At 43.4% G+C, this 15,242-nt stretch overlaps 1 protein-coding gene across 1 annotated transcript in view; it reads left to right on the top strand.

Annotated features, from left to right (window-relative positions):
• Window positions 1-15,242, top strand: part of Wls (Wnt ligand secretion mediator) — a 101,784-nt gene that overhangs the window by 53,739 nt on the left and 32,803 nt on the right. Inside the window, exons 3-5 of the mRNA XM_076862310.2 lie at window positions 8,031-8,155; window positions 12,709-12,870; window positions 14,013-14,149. Of these exons, the coding sequence (XP_076718425.1) occupies window positions 8,031-8,155; window positions 12,709-12,870; window positions 14,013-14,149 (424 nt within the window). The remainder of the gene's footprint in view (window positions 1-8,030; window positions 8,156-12,708; window positions 12,871-14,012; window positions 14,150-15,242) is intronic.

The raw sequence follows: 15,242 nt of genomic DNA on the forward strand, positions 1-15,242 counted from the left end.
AGGTAGGTACACTGAAGAAGGATAAGTGGTACAATTCTGGACAAACAGCACTGTTGGAGCAAGAGGAGGGAAACTGCTTTGAGTTTTGATGGGTAAGAAAAGGCAGGAATGAATCTGCATAGAATTCTAGAAGATGAGCAGGAGTTAGACTTGTGGGGATACCTTGCACTATCTGCAGTCCCAGATAAGTCCTATTCATTCTTTTGAAGGGGAACACCTTTTTTAAAAAATATTTTTTTGATTGTAGATGGACACAATATCTTTATTTATTTTTATGTGGTGCTGAGGATTGAACCCAGTGCCTCCTAGGTGCTAGATGGGTACTCTTCTACTGAACTACAGCCCCAGCCCCCAAAAGGGGGACACTTTTTAAAACTCTGATGTGCTAGTAAAGACCCTGAATGCAACAATTTGTAGTAACCTCAGGTGCAAACTTGAAATAGCAGCCAGCATTTACTGAGTGCTTATTGTGTGGCAGGCCTCTGCAGAGTGCTGGGCATACACGACTGTGATTGTTTCTCCCAGCTTTCAGTGATGGGCTTTACCATTACCTCCATTTTTAGATAGAGAAGTTCAGTGACTTGCCCAGTGTTGCAAGGCACCAAGGTGGCTGCAACCCCAGGCTGGCTGGCTATCTCCACAGGTGAATTCTTGCCATCTTCCAAGGCTAGAAGGGATGGAAGCTGTATTTGAGGTGGACAGCCTGAGTGAAAGGAGAGAAAATCTCATAGGATTTGATGAAACTAAGGTGCTAAACAGCTGCCATACCTTAGCCTATTATGCCATTTAAGCAGTTTTCACTTTAGATCAAGGTATTTTGGAAATCAGCTTTCCCATGTCATTGTGAAAATTAGGAATGGGAAAGCGTTTTGGTCCTCAAGACTGGACATGATGGTGGCCTGAACAATGGGAATGTTAGTGAAGAGAAAGGAGATCAATCGGAAAGTCACCTAGCAGAGAGAATTGACCCAAATGGGAGGTATGGCTTTATGAATCATGGGAAAGGAGATATCAGTGGGAAGTGAACATATGGATTTAAAACTCAGGAGGGGAAATCTGGACTGGAGAGGGAGATGGGTGTCCCTCTGGGTAGGTGTGTGGAGTCAGCAGAGAAAAGATCTAACTGGAAAACCTCATAAACACAAACAGGTGTAGCTTTTCCATATTCATTTGGTTATAGAACAAGTGATGTTCTGTGCAGCCTTGACGCAGTAGTAGTCTTGGTTACAACATGGATGAGTTGATGTTTTCTAGCTGAGAAGTGCTATCATTTTGCAAAGGACGGACCTGATATGAACAATGTTTTCCTTTGTCTCTAGTCATGTTTCATTGGCAGATAGCTGACTTCCACTAGGAGATAATGCAACAGAACATAGCAAGAGAACTGGATGATGCTTAGAAATATGTCTTTGTGTACATGGAAAATATTTCTCCACAATGCAAATGCTTGACATGATGGAGAAAGATGAGAGAGGTAGTATGAACTAAATTATTAGGGCTGGTTTGTGAAATAATTGCACTCATTCATTGGTTTAACTGCTCACACCCAGGCCTGTAGGGCATCTTAAGAACACAACCAGGGCCAAATTTATAATTAGCTGAGGCCATTTGGGCCAGACCTAACCTTGGATACAGGACAGGGTTGGTTTTGTTATTTCCTTAATTGAAAGCGTCAAGAAAATACAAGCCAGGTCAGAGAGTTTTTGATTGGGGAAGGAATGCTGCATAAATAACCCCAGATTATATGTCTGCTGGAGGACAGGAGGAGGCTGGTCTGTGAGGCCTCCTTCTGAGGTTAGCCAAACAAACTCTGTGACTGGCAGCTCCCCTATGTAAGGTGGGAATGCACATGAGCCTTTTTGAAACCTCTTTAATTTTTTTCCCCAGGGCAAGGGACCAGGAAAGTCAAGATTTCGCTGGTAATCTAAGAGCTTCTCACAACCATAAAAAAATCCTTTATCTTCTCTAATATAATTTGTCTTCCTCTTTCCCCACTTTATTTTCACTTAATTGCTCAACAATATACCCATCCTGGGACTGGCCAGAAAGGGCACTTGTATTTTTAAGAACTTGCTACGTGCCAGGTGGTCAACAGCCTTAGAGGGTTGGTTCCTCTATGTCTATTTCTATTTCTTGCAAAGTTGGAAACTAAGATGTATCCAACGTAGTTCAGATATAAACATAGAATTCAAAACTAACTCTGTTTGCCTCAAAACTTTTGCTCTTTGAACTGTCCAGGCTGCTTAATACCTACTACAGACATGGAGAGGGCATGGAGCATAAGTAAGGAGCACTCTGGGGACTTGCATTGAGGCCACCAGTCACCTTCCCTCCCCACTCCCCACTCCATGGACCATGTGTTTACATTAAGCAGCTGCCCTAGGTTTCTCAGGGATGCCTAGTCTCTTTCCTAGCTATTTGTTCTCCTACCACTTTTTTTCTTATATGAAGGCCTTGCTCTTCTCTCTGACTTTCCATTTGCTCAGGCAGGGCAAGGCAGTGTAATTAGTAGCGACCCCCTAAGGACACTGGGTAGTTGATGATTCCCAGTATGGAAAAACGTGGATCTTTCTGCCCGCAATGACACTGTGGGCTGCGTCTGCTCCTACAGAATCCTGGAGTGCAGGTTTCCTCAGGTCAGAGTGCCGCCCCCATAACAGGATGGAAATAGTAAGTGTAGTGAACCACAGTGCCCTTCCACACTTCCCTTCCTAGTATTCTGAACAAATTTTCCACCAAACAAAATATGTCTCCAAAGCCATTTGAGATAGGTAAAGCTTACCCAGCCCATACGACCTAGGGTTTAGATACCAAAACTGCAGGTCTGGTATGTGGAAAATCATGGATTTGCAAATCCATAAGTACCTTATGCGATACCTTGCACCTTTATCCCATGGAACTGGTATAACCGGTGTCCTTATTTTATAGGGAAGGTTCTCCAGGTGCCAGATGTAGCTCTGGCCTTTCTGTGATTCTCCCAGGGAATTCAAATTGGATCCATGGCCTTCATTATCTCTAGAGGATGTGAGGGGGAAGTATGACCCACGCAGTATCCCAGAAGTCATGAAACTGGTGTTTTATTATGTGCAATGTAGTCATTAAAGATGAACTTGTTTCCAAGTCCATCAGAAGCAGAAGAGAAAATGATTCAGGCAGCCGACTACAAAGCTTTGCTGGGTTTCTCTGCCCATTGTTTTTCCTGTTTCTGAGGTTTTTTTTTTTTTTTTTGATCCAGGTTTAAATTCATAGTGGGAACTTCTGTTGCTGAAATCTGGCAACTATTTTGAGTGAAAGATAGGTGTAAAAGTCTTATTTTCTGATAAAATGACAACCACAGTTGGGAATGGTGGCTCTTGCCTATAATCCCAGCTGCTTGGGAGGCTGAGTCAAGTTCCAGGGCAGCCTTGGACCCGGTGTCACAATAAAAATAAAAAGAGCTGGGGATGTAGCTTAGTGGTAGAGCACACCAGAGTTCAAGTCCCAGTACCAGAAAAACAAACAAACAAAACCCTAACCTTTGATGTTTTCATTACAAGTCAAAGCAATTTTCATGCAATAATTAATTTAATGATCACACAATCCTAGACAGTAAGTCCTAGTTTCCCGTTCTAATGGGGAAGAAACCTGAGTGTCCATCCAGGGATGATACCATACAAGCCAATGAGGGAGACAGGGGGGTCACTGGAACAGGGTGTTCTTACTCTATTTCTATTTTTACCGTGCACCATGAAAGATGTCAGAAGGCTCTGAGACCAGGGGATTCTTGGAAAACTGGAGGGGGTGTTCCTAGGTGGGGGCTTTCTGAGTTCTGGCTTCCATTCCTCACACAGAAACTAATAATGCCTGTACTCCAGATGACCCGGGGAGTGCATAGATGGTGAGTGAGGATCAGGCAGAACATGCCAGAAATTCACTGGACAGTCGTAGGAAGCTTCCGAGGGATCTTTACCTGAGAGGTAAATGGGGGAAAAAATGGTGATGTGGGGTGGGGGAGCCTGAAGAGATCTGATGACTCCTCCTCAGGGTGACCCTGAGATCACCTATACAGAGATCTGTTTCATTTTATTTTTAGTGAATTAATTATTGACAATAAAAAAAAATTGGAAGATGTTTCATAAAAATCTGAATTTCTGGCCTCTCTTTTAAAAAATGAGAAGATCTGGTAAGACTGCCTGGTATCTGACAGCTGTTGACAGAAGCTAACTGATGGCAGCTGCCTCCTCTGTCAGGGTCCCCTCCCACTCAGAAGTCTGCCTACAACCTCGTGCCTCGTTTGGGGCAGAACACTTCAGGAGTTCCGTCCTTCCTGTCCTCCAGCTCGGAGCTCATGTCATCATTTTCTGGCCCCTTATGGAAAGGTCAGCACCACTGGAGAATTCTAGACTCGATTTCGAGCTTTCTTTGCTGTCTCTCATGAGTGCTGCCTATTTCTGACCTGTGTTGGGTTGGAGTTGAGTGGCTCTTCTAGGAAGTGTGCTTCATTCAGCTCTTTCGTTTCTTTTGAATGTTACTGTTTTCTATTAGCAGAGGTACTGGAGGGCAGGTGGGGCTCTGGAGTGATCCAGATGGAAGTGGAAGTCCAGCCTCTTCCATTTACTAGCCATGTGTACTCGGGCAATTTATATAACCTCCTCCTCAAAGGGTGGAGGTGAGACTGAAGGAGGGAGTTCAGAGTGTTAGCACCTGACATTGGAAGTTACTGTTCTTATTAAAGACTCTAAATATTCTTACTTCATGACTTATTTGAGGGCCTTTTATCATAAGTTAGTGATACAAAAATGATGGCTGGTTCTTTAATAATAAATTTATTGTATATATTCGATGCATACAACCTGATGTTATAGAGTACATACAGACAGTAAAACAGTTTCTGTAGTCAAACAAGTCAACCATTGTGGATACTCTTGTTGCAAAAAAAAAAAAAAAAAAGAGGGGGGAATGACCGAAATGATGGATGGGTTGTCTTTTGAGGCAGTTCTGAATGGGCCTCTCCGTATTGCCAGCAGCAGTGTGACTCTATGCAAGTTACTTAATATCTGAGAACCTCACCTTACTTATTAATTAAAAGAACATAACCATGCCCACGTCATAGAGTTATTAGGAAAATTGAATGAAGTAATTTAAATGAAATCCCAGAAGCCACTGGGGCTTAATATAAAGTAGCTGTACATTAGTGTTTAAAATAGTGTTTAAAATTTTATGTTTTTCCTTTGAGAATCCTCAACAGATTAAACTAATGGTTGGAGCTGGGGCCAGGCTAGGAAGTAAGCCTATGTGGCCTTCTCTTTTTCTTTCTCCCTGAGACCTAAGCAGACCCCAGCAACATTTATGGGACCCACTCTTGCGAGTGTCAGGGAAGGCTGTCCACCATATGTCTAAATATTTAAAAGTGATACATCAGGCCAACATGTTCCATTCTCTAATGTACCTTCATGATGAACTAGAAGGCCAAGTTTGCATTTGGGATTCTTGGAGTCCTTGCAATTCTATGTCAAAATGTGACTGACTAGAAGTGTGGGATCCTGTGCCCCTTTCTTCCCCCTGGCTCCACCCCACAGAGAGGGGCCTGTTGCTTGGGTACAGACACCCCAGCCTTCCAGCCCTGCATGCTGTGAGGAAGGGCACAGATGAAGAAAACCACACAGAGGCAGAACCCTTTAAAGGGTGGGCCCCAGATTAAGGACCCATCCTGAATGTGTCTACTACCCATACTGTTCTTATGAAATCCCACTGTCCCACCGAGCACTCTATGAGGACTGCTGCTGATGCTCATGGGAGCGGATAACTTCTGCAGCCTTTTAGATCTGTACTCCAGTCCAGTGGTTCTCCCAGTGCCCCTTCAACATCTCCAAAGTTCCCAGTTCCTAATCTTGGTGTTAGAAGTGAAGAGCTTGTACCTTCCTAGTATTTGACTCTCCGAGGGGAGCTCCCACCAATTCTTCCTGTTGATCACTGAGGCTGCTAAGCAGGGAGCAGTTGAAACCAGTCTGGCCCCTAGCCAAGGGCATATCCAAACTCCGAGCACTGCTTTTTGCCAGTTTGGGGGTCTCTGTTTCTTATACAGACTCTTACTCTTGCCCAGGTCCCTACACTGCCTGGCATCCTGAAGCCCAGTCTCTTCTTGGTCTGTGCAGAGATGAGAAGATGAAGGTGAACCAAGGGCTCAGCTGTTCTGTATAGGGGCCTTCCCTCAGCCACCCTATTGTCACTTGCCTTCTGCAGCCCAAGCACTTGCAAATTCTGAATGACTTGGGGCTCCTTCACACATGTTGGCACACTTTTCCAGAATATTCCCTCTGTGGCAGTTTAGGCTTTGGCTGTCAGGAAACCCTACTTCATCTATTTCTCATCTATAAAATCATTGAAATGATTCAGCTTCCAGCCACATTAGACCAGTTCATAGGAAAACCCTAATTTTCCAGATAGCAGTTATTTTTATCTGTTGCCCTTGTGACTTGTATGTGTTCAAGTTCAACACACATTTATTAAGCACCTACTGCTTACCATGCAGCATTCAGCACTTCCACCAACTTGATCTCCTTTAGTTCTTATTCAATCCTAGAGGTAGGTATTACTATTACTTTACAGATATGGAGTGCAGGAGTCCAGATGTGGAGACTGGCTTAAAGGCTGAATAGTCAGAACCAAGAATTGATCCCAGTTTCTTAACCCCAGTGGAAGCTGACTTACTCATTTTAGAATTTTGGTTTGTGCTTTGTTTTTGTTGTGTTTTTCTCTTATTAAGTCCTCTCCGTTCTTGAACTTGCTCAACATAGTAAAAAATAAACAAAATAGATAGATGAAATTCTTACTAATCTACTCTCCTTAATGAAGAGTAGAGAGGTAAACCCAGTCACCTTCCTTACTAATATGGAAGTATTTGAGCATTGATTTTTAATTATGTGCTCATTAGTATAATTTCTGTCCATGATTAAGTCCTTAAATTTGAAAAGGCCCTTTGTCTTCTACATTAACTTTGTCCACAATACAAAGAAGGGGTTTTGAATATTAGATAAATAGCAGATCCTGTATTTGAGAGCCTCTTGGGTATAGTTTTAATCAGGACCTTTCAGACCAATGTGTGTCCAGAGGAGAGCACGGAAAGGACATAAGTCATGGCTCGGGATGGACCTCCGTCCCTCTTCTGTTGCTATAACAAATAAAGCAAGAGGCTTATTTGACTCACAATTTTGGAAGTTCAAGGTTGGATGGCCCCACCTGTTCAGCCTCTAGTGAGAGACTCTGCCTACATGATGAGATGGGGTTGCCAGCATGTCATCACGGGGTGGGAGAGTGCGTGCGAGAGGAGAGCCCTTGATGAGTCAGGAATCAAGAGGCTGGGGAGGGCCCAGGCCCTCCTTTTTATAACAACTCGTTCTTAAGGGAACTAAAATTTCTGCAAGACTTAAACCACTCTGTAAGACCAACATTAAGCCATTCTTGAGGGTGAAGCCCCCATGACCTAATGACCTTCCTCTAGGCCCCACCTCTTTAAGGCCCCACCACCTCAGCACTGTCACCCCAGGTGTTCTTTGGGGAACGTACTCAACCCACGCGCAAACCAACGCAGGGTGATTGAAAATCTTGGTCATGTTTTTCAGAGAGGAGAAAAAACACAGGCAGATGAGGTGTGGGTTTCAAATACCTAAGGCACTCTATGGAAGAAGGAAGAACCTTCCATATGGCTCCTAGGAGCAGACTTAGCCCTAGTAGTACAAGTTACAGAAGGATGAATTCTGACTGTGAGTCATAATCTCACTATTGGAACTGTCTCAGAAAGCCTGAGGCCCCTTTCTCTAGAAGCACTTAAGTGGCAGCTCTTGACTTTGGAAGAGTGGTTATGGGAGGGGACACAAAATCCTACTTAGAATTTAATCCCATGACTTTTAGGTCTTCAGTTTTGATAGGAACCTAACATAGCTCTTTGGTCTTGTCAGTTTTCATGGCAGAGCCTGTAAGAATTTTTTTTAAGTGTTTTCAAACTCTTCTTCCAAAAGCCATTTCTGAATTGTGCATCCTTTCACTTGTAGGAGAAAACGCAGAAGTTTCCATGGATGTGTCCCTGGCTTACCGCGATGACATGTTTGCTGAATGGACTGAAATGGCCCATGAGAGAGTGCCGCGGAAACTCAAATGCACCTTCACCTCCCCCAAGGTGAGACACCTTGATGTCTAAGTTGATGGAGTTTCTTTCTCTTCAGTCTCCAAGTATAGGGAAATATTTGCTTACACGGCACAGATGTGTCCATCATTTTTTTAGCAAGCTTGAGCCACAAAGGTTAACCGTTAGTCTTTGTTTTTTTAGAGAGAAGGGCAATGTAGATATTTCATGTTCTTACAAAGGAGAAAAAAACAGAAGGAATGTCTGTTTGAAAGGCTTTAGTTGTTTCCCAGAAATACTTCCATAAAACAACTGGTTCTTTGGAACATAGCTGAAAGAGTTTGAAGAATGTGGCTTAATCATTTCAGGGGGTGAGATTCTGTTCATATTGCATCAGTACTGGTGTCTGCCACATCAGTTTTTATGCACCTGTGTGCCACCACAGCTAATGTGCAGGTATGAAGATCAACAGTCCCATAGGACACCACAGATAAAGGACCCAAGGGGGTAAATTCAGTTTTATTAAGAACTCCTGGTCATCTGACCCTTCTTTAGGAATCCCCCTTCTCTAGTGCTTCCAGAAAAACACAACCACTCATGGAAAGAAATTATTGTCCTACATGGAGAGTAGGGAGACCTTTTCTTGTGGACAAAGATCTTAGATTCCTTATCAGGTGTTGACTCAGTAAGCACCAAAAGACAGTGGGACTCAATGGTTTAAGGACCAAAGTAGAATTAGCTGGGGACCATTTCAAATGTCAAGTGCTGCCCTGAGGTCTCCTCCTCCCCCACCCTCTCACTTTTGAAAGTCTCCACAAAGAGTTACCCTTACTCTTATTCCTCAAGGGCATCAACAGCCCGGTGAGCTCTGATGTCTCCTCAGGTGAACAACGTTGACCTTTTCTTTGTGCATGAAGCACAGCAGAGGCCAAACTTGGCACTGAAGCACATTCTTGGTTATGTCTTTTCTCACTTGAAATCTTCAAATCAGCTGCTCCTGAAAGACTTGGGTAGCTTTGTAAATACCTCCTCCACTTTTAATCTTTTAATCCTTCTCCTTTCCTAACAGTGGCCTTTCCTAACTTTGCTTTTACAAAGTCTTCCTCCTCCAAGTTTCATAGATTAGAGCTACACACAGTGCCAATTGAGTACCAATAGTATCCATATCAAGTGCAAGCCTGTCAGAAATGTAGATTCCCAGGCCACGCCTCAAAACTACTGTTTGAGGGTGTTTTCTGCTAATAGCAGAACATAACAGACTGGGTAAATTATGAACAAGAGGAGTTTCTTTGACTCACAGTTCTGGAGGCTGGGAAGTCCATGGGCATGGCACAGATGTCTGGCAGAGTCTTTTGTGCTGCACCAAAATGGGGCAGAAGACAGGTAAGCATATGTGAGATACAGAGAGGGGGTAAAATGGGCCCCAAACGAGAGGATAAACCTAATACCTAACCCATTCCCACAATTGACCCATGCATGAGGATAGAGCCCTGTAGACCTAATTACCTCCCAAACATCCTACAACAATTAAATTTCAGCTTGAGTGTTAGAAGGGTCAGTCAGACCATAGCATCTCCTGAACCAAAATCTCAGGTGATAGGACCAAGGGCTCTGTTAAACACCAAATATGGAGATCCCCCCCCCCCACACAAAACCCCAGCCATCTGGAATTGTTCTGAAAAGGCCCTGGGGGCAATTGACAGGTAAAAGATGATGAGAGAACCCAGAGGAAGCTGGCAAGAGGAATAGCTAAAATTTTTGGATCTTTGTTTGCAATGGAGGAAATTAATTAAAACCTTTCTCACTGTCCTTGCAAGTGGATTGCATCTTTCCGAGGAGAGACAGGTTGAATATAAGCCAGAGGGCTTTGGATATGGAATTTCATCCTCAGAAAAGGGAAATGTCATTTCTCACTTTCCTTACACACTGGGAGGGGGAGGGGTGGTTCCCTGCTACCGCTTCTTAATGACAGTTGCTTAATTATCTGTGTTGCTGTGTTGATCCCTTTCGAGAAAGATATTAAACCTTGAAAGGTGTGAAGGAAATGAATCATCAAATCCATGCTTTTTGATTGCAGTGAAATTTAGTCTCGAGTCTGAAGATTAAATGAGAAATTGCTTTAAAGCTTTTCAGTCCCTTGTGGATTGTGAAGTTTAAAAAAAAAAAAAAAAAAGTCAAGTTTCCACCTGCTGTAATTTGTCCTAATTAGCCAGTCTCATGCTGGAGCTAGGGGAGAACTGAAGGGGTAGAGGAAGGAGAGAGAGAGGGAGAAAGAGGAATCTTTTTTTTTTTTTTTCTTAAATGCCCTAAATACTGGCAGAAACAGAACTTCAGTGTGGAACGAAAAGCCCTAACAGGACACAATGAATCTGTCTCCAATATAGATAGGCAGACCAGCTCCCAGAAGCCCAGATGCTATGGTCTGACTGAACTTGAGTAAATTCGTCTCATGGGGGGTAATGTTGCCCTCTCTGTGTTAACAGGGAATCACTGATACCCAGAGACCCTCAGCAGGGAATCAGTGATCCCAGAGACCATCTTATTTGAATGTCTTGCTTTACCTGGAGACAAATGAGGCCAAATGAGGTGGGGTATCCCCGGGTACCCAGCCAGGGATAAGGAGGGGACTAGAATTGGAGCCCCCTGGCCTACAGCTTAGCACTGTCCCCATCAGAGCACAGTGCCTGCATTTGGGTCTCCCCAAGGCAGGCATTGGTGTTTTTTTTGTTTTGTTTTTTCTTTCTGCCACACTCAAGTGTCTTCCCCATCAGAACCAGAGGCGCCAACATGGCGTGACTGGGCTTGAAAGCCCTGGGTCCTCAGCCCAATGGAGACTATGGGCAAGACACACATCCGATGGTATCATACTAAATATGTTTTGTTACCTTCCTCCTCGAATTCTCAATTTCTATAAATAAAATCAGACCCTGACTGGAGACACATCAGAAAACTGTCCTCTTGCTGTTACCACAGAGGGTAATCAGCTTCCTTAATGCAGCTTAATCTAAGGCTGAATGAGAGCCCATAATGTATTTTTAGTAGTTCCAACAGAGCCCTAATTCTTGCCTGATTTGTAAGTATGCGAGAAAGCCTTAGAGGGGAGGGAAATACCATCTATGTAGGGAGAATCATCCAACCTACATCCAAAGTTTGAAATAGAAGCAAAATTCTTTCCCCAGAACTTGATTATTGTATTTCTTTCCCTTAATCTTATTTGTCAACTTAAATCAATTGATAAGTGTCTAATAAGAGTCCCCCACCCCTTAGAAGTTTGATCATCATGAATGATTAGTGATGTCTGCATTGGGTGGAGAAGGGAAGAAGAAGCATTTAAAACAGGTATTTGCCTGCTGTCCCTCCACATGGGCCACGAGTGGCCTGTGTCCCTGTCTGTTTCTTGTGCTCTAAGTTCTGACCGTCTGGTGAGGAACCCACCAAGGTCACAGAAGGGCAGAGCCCTTCACATGCGTGATTATAGACTCCTTACTATCTTCTTTCTTCTGACTTTCAAGTGGATCTTTTGCTCTGAAATTTTGTGACAGATTTTGGAGGTCCTGTGAATTAACTCAGGTTTAGGAATGACAAAGTAGGTCTCCCCTGTAGCACTTCCTTGATCAGGAAGTGCTAAGCAAACACGGAAGCTGGCACATAAATCCAGTGTTGATGGCAGACCTTCTTCTGCCTTACCCAGGGGACAGTCCCCGGACAGTCCCTGCCTGTGGAAGCTCCTGCCTCTACACACCCACATTTGACCCCTACTCCCCCTTCTCTCCAGGCACACGTAGCCGGGAGCCTGGAGAGGTAGCGCAGAATTTAGTTTTCAAAAGCAAGCTGTGCCCTGTTCCTGAAATCCCAACACTGTGTGCCATGCAGTCCTCTCTTAAATTGCTGCCCAGAAAGTCCACGAAGTCTTTTCCAGAAACCAGACTTATTTTCTTTTTAAAATTTCAGCTCCCTTCTACCATCTTGCCTCTTAGTCTGTCAGGAAGCTTGGGAGGGAGGAAATTCTGGGTGGCCATCACTAGCAAACTAATCTCATTATTACCTTTCTAGACTTTCTGTCTTCCCCAAATCCCACAAGCTCTTTGGGTTACTTCTTTTCCTGTCAGATCAATAAAATTAAAAAAAAAAAAAAGATATTTTCAGCTTCTTGTACTTCACCATAAAAATAATCAGCCATCATAAAGAGTGCAATGGACTTCAGCCAGGGCTTCTTCCAGAATGTTTAAAGAGTGGACTGTCCCACAGAGCCTCAGAGGTCTCCCATGATGTGGCACAAATGAAAAACTCTCTTAGCCTTTGGTAGACCCTCGGAGTGATCTGATGCGAGACTCTACCAAGGATTGAAGAGCTGAGAAAGGTGTGAAGAGAGAGTTTGCTGCTTTTTACCTGAAAATGTTTGGTTCTGCCATAAATGTGACTGATATATTTATTTTTGAGGTGGGGGTAGCTGGGTAGAAACCTTGCTTCCAGGGTTCCCTGCTAATTTGCATCTCTGGTGTATGCTTTAAAATATGTGCTTTTTAAAATTGGTGATGCAAGGCCCATGTATGAGAATGAGTCCTTTGGAACTAATGACTTGCCTCAAACCCCCTGCTCTTCCTCAGACCCCAGAGCATGAGGGCCGTTACTATGAGTGTGACGTCCTGCCATTCATGGAAATCGGGTCTGTGGCTCACAAGTATTACCTCCTAAACATCCGGCTGCCTGTGAATGAGAAGAAGAAAATCAATGTGGGGATTGGAGAGATAAAGGATATTCGGTTGGTGGTGAGTGAATGTAATTGATCCAACAGGTGGGGCACTAAAATACTGCCCAAGAACACCATCAATGCTTGGGGGGGGGGCGGTGTGTGTGGGAAGGGAACTCCATCTCACTCTTGGCATCTCTACACTGCACTTGTCTCTGTTGTCTCATCTGAGAAATGGGAATAAGAGCATACCTGTAATGGCAGAGATCATGAAGTAGATTGATTTGTGTGAGAGATTACAGAAATGGAAAACAATGCAAATATTCTGCTCACTTAGGGTTTTAAGTGGGCTTCAGATCACTTAAGATCATTATAATGGTTATAAAATCATTGTGATCGCATATTGAACAACATCAAGATAAAAGCGAAAAAGAAAAAAAAATTAACATGTCTCATGTTTCAAGCCCAAGTGGTGTTTTTAGGTTCTTTTCCAGTTTATGTGTTTAATCATGGAAATAGTAGCACCTGGAGCAAGGAGGACTTTTTTTTAAAAAAAAAAAAAAAAAAAACCCTAAAACTGGTATAAAAGATATATATATATCTAATGTAGAAATCAGAGTGCAGGACACAGAAGTGCATAATAATCACCTATAATATCCCACCATCTGGAGAAATAATCACTATTGAGGTTTTGATGTATTTCCTTTAAGATTGCCTCTTCTATGTACACCCACCCCCCCTCACACAGAGCACATTTTATATAAATCCTTCCCTTGTAAAAGAGTGAGATCACATTTAACTGACTCTTGTTTCTTGCTTTTTTTCCTCTTCATTTAATTGTATATTGTGAAGGTAGTATAAATCTATTTTGCAATACTGCTTAGCATTCCATTGCAGAGGTTTATCTGAATGCATTTTGATCAATCTCTACTTATTGGACATGTGGGATATCTCCAACATTTCAATGAAATGATTCTTAATCATTCCCTCAGCAAAGCATGGCCCATTTTTATCCTTTTTAGTAGAGAGTTCTACAATACTTGAGGAGGGGTCAGAGGGTTAGGAGGGCAGTACCTGCTGTGAATATGAATACTTTTGATCTTGAAAGTTCAGCAGAAAAACTCTTCCACTCATCTGTCCCCAAAATGCATTTGATGGTTTAAAAAAAAGAGAGAGAGAGAGAACTAAGATATATTCACCTTGAAAATCGGTCTTGTCTAGGGAATCCACCAAAATGGAGGCTTCACCAAGGTGTGGTTCGCCATGAAGACCTTCCTGACGCCCAGCATCTTCATCATCATGGTGTGGTATTGGAGGAGGATCACCATGATGTCCAGACCCCCAGTGCTTCTGGAAAAGTAAGAGCTGAACACTCTTAAGGAACACTGGCTTCCCGAGATCTGCCGGGCAGCAGTTCTCACTGGGGTCCAGGTCAGGCAGCCACTATGGGGAGAGTGATTTGAACAGTAGTCATCCTGGGCTCCATTTGCTCTTTCACGTTGCAAATGCAAAGTATTAAATCCTAGGGGCTCTACCTCTCTCACATTTCTGTCTCTGCTCTTCATTCCCGTGACCACAATCAGATACCTCTCTTTCCTGTGGAGGAGCTGCCAGGCTCCTAAGCTGAACACCGTTCCCCTGCAGTAGGGGGATGCTCTTGCAGATGTCTTCCTTTCTCTCTTCCATTTCCATTAATATAAAAACATGCTCTGCCATCTCCCATTCTTTGACAAAACTCTACCTTTCCCCACTTTCCTCTGAAGCCACCAGACCCTTTTTTGGCTCCTCCCTAAATCAGGAATCCTCAACTTTCTTGTCCATATATTGCTTCTTCTTTTCCGGAATGAGCCCATTTCAGTCTGGATTTGTTCCCACCACTTCATGCAAACTGCTTTTCTTTGGATCATTAGCGATCCCCATATTACAAATCCAAAGGTCGTGTCACGTGCAATGGTGCACGCCTGTCATCCCAGCAGCTCGGGGAGGCTGAGGCAGGGGGATCTTGAGTTCAAAGTCAGCCTCAGGAATTTAGTGAGACCCTAAGAAATTCAATGAGACCCTGTCGCTAAATAAAATATGTTTTTTAAAAAAGGTCCTGGGATGTGGCTCAGTGATTAAGTGCTCCTGAGTTTAATCCAAAAAAAAAAAAAAAAAAAAATCCAAATGTCGTTTTTCAATCCTCACTGTCCTTGACTGATCACCAGCATTTGACATGGTGGATCACTCCCTTCACCCAGCCTCCTCCATCCTTCTCTTAGCTGCTGTGCTTTGTCAACTGTCACCTGGTCTCCATTACTATTTCCTCCCATCTTTCCAAACTCTTGGCTCTTCCCTTCACTAGCTTCTTCCCCAGATGATCTCATCTAATCTCATGGTCTTAAAATTCATCTATCCTCTGACTCTTCATTTATGTCTTCAACCTCAGACTCTCTTGAAGGTAGACCCAAATAT

This window comes from Callospermophilus lateralis, chromosome 7, assembly GCF_048772815.1.
Source record: "Callospermophilus lateralis isolate mCalLat2 chromosome 7, mCalLat2.hap1, whole genome shotgun sequence".
NCBI classification, from domain to species: Eukaryota; Metazoa; Chordata; class Mammalia; order Rodentia; family Sciuridae; genus Callospermophilus; species Callospermophilus lateralis.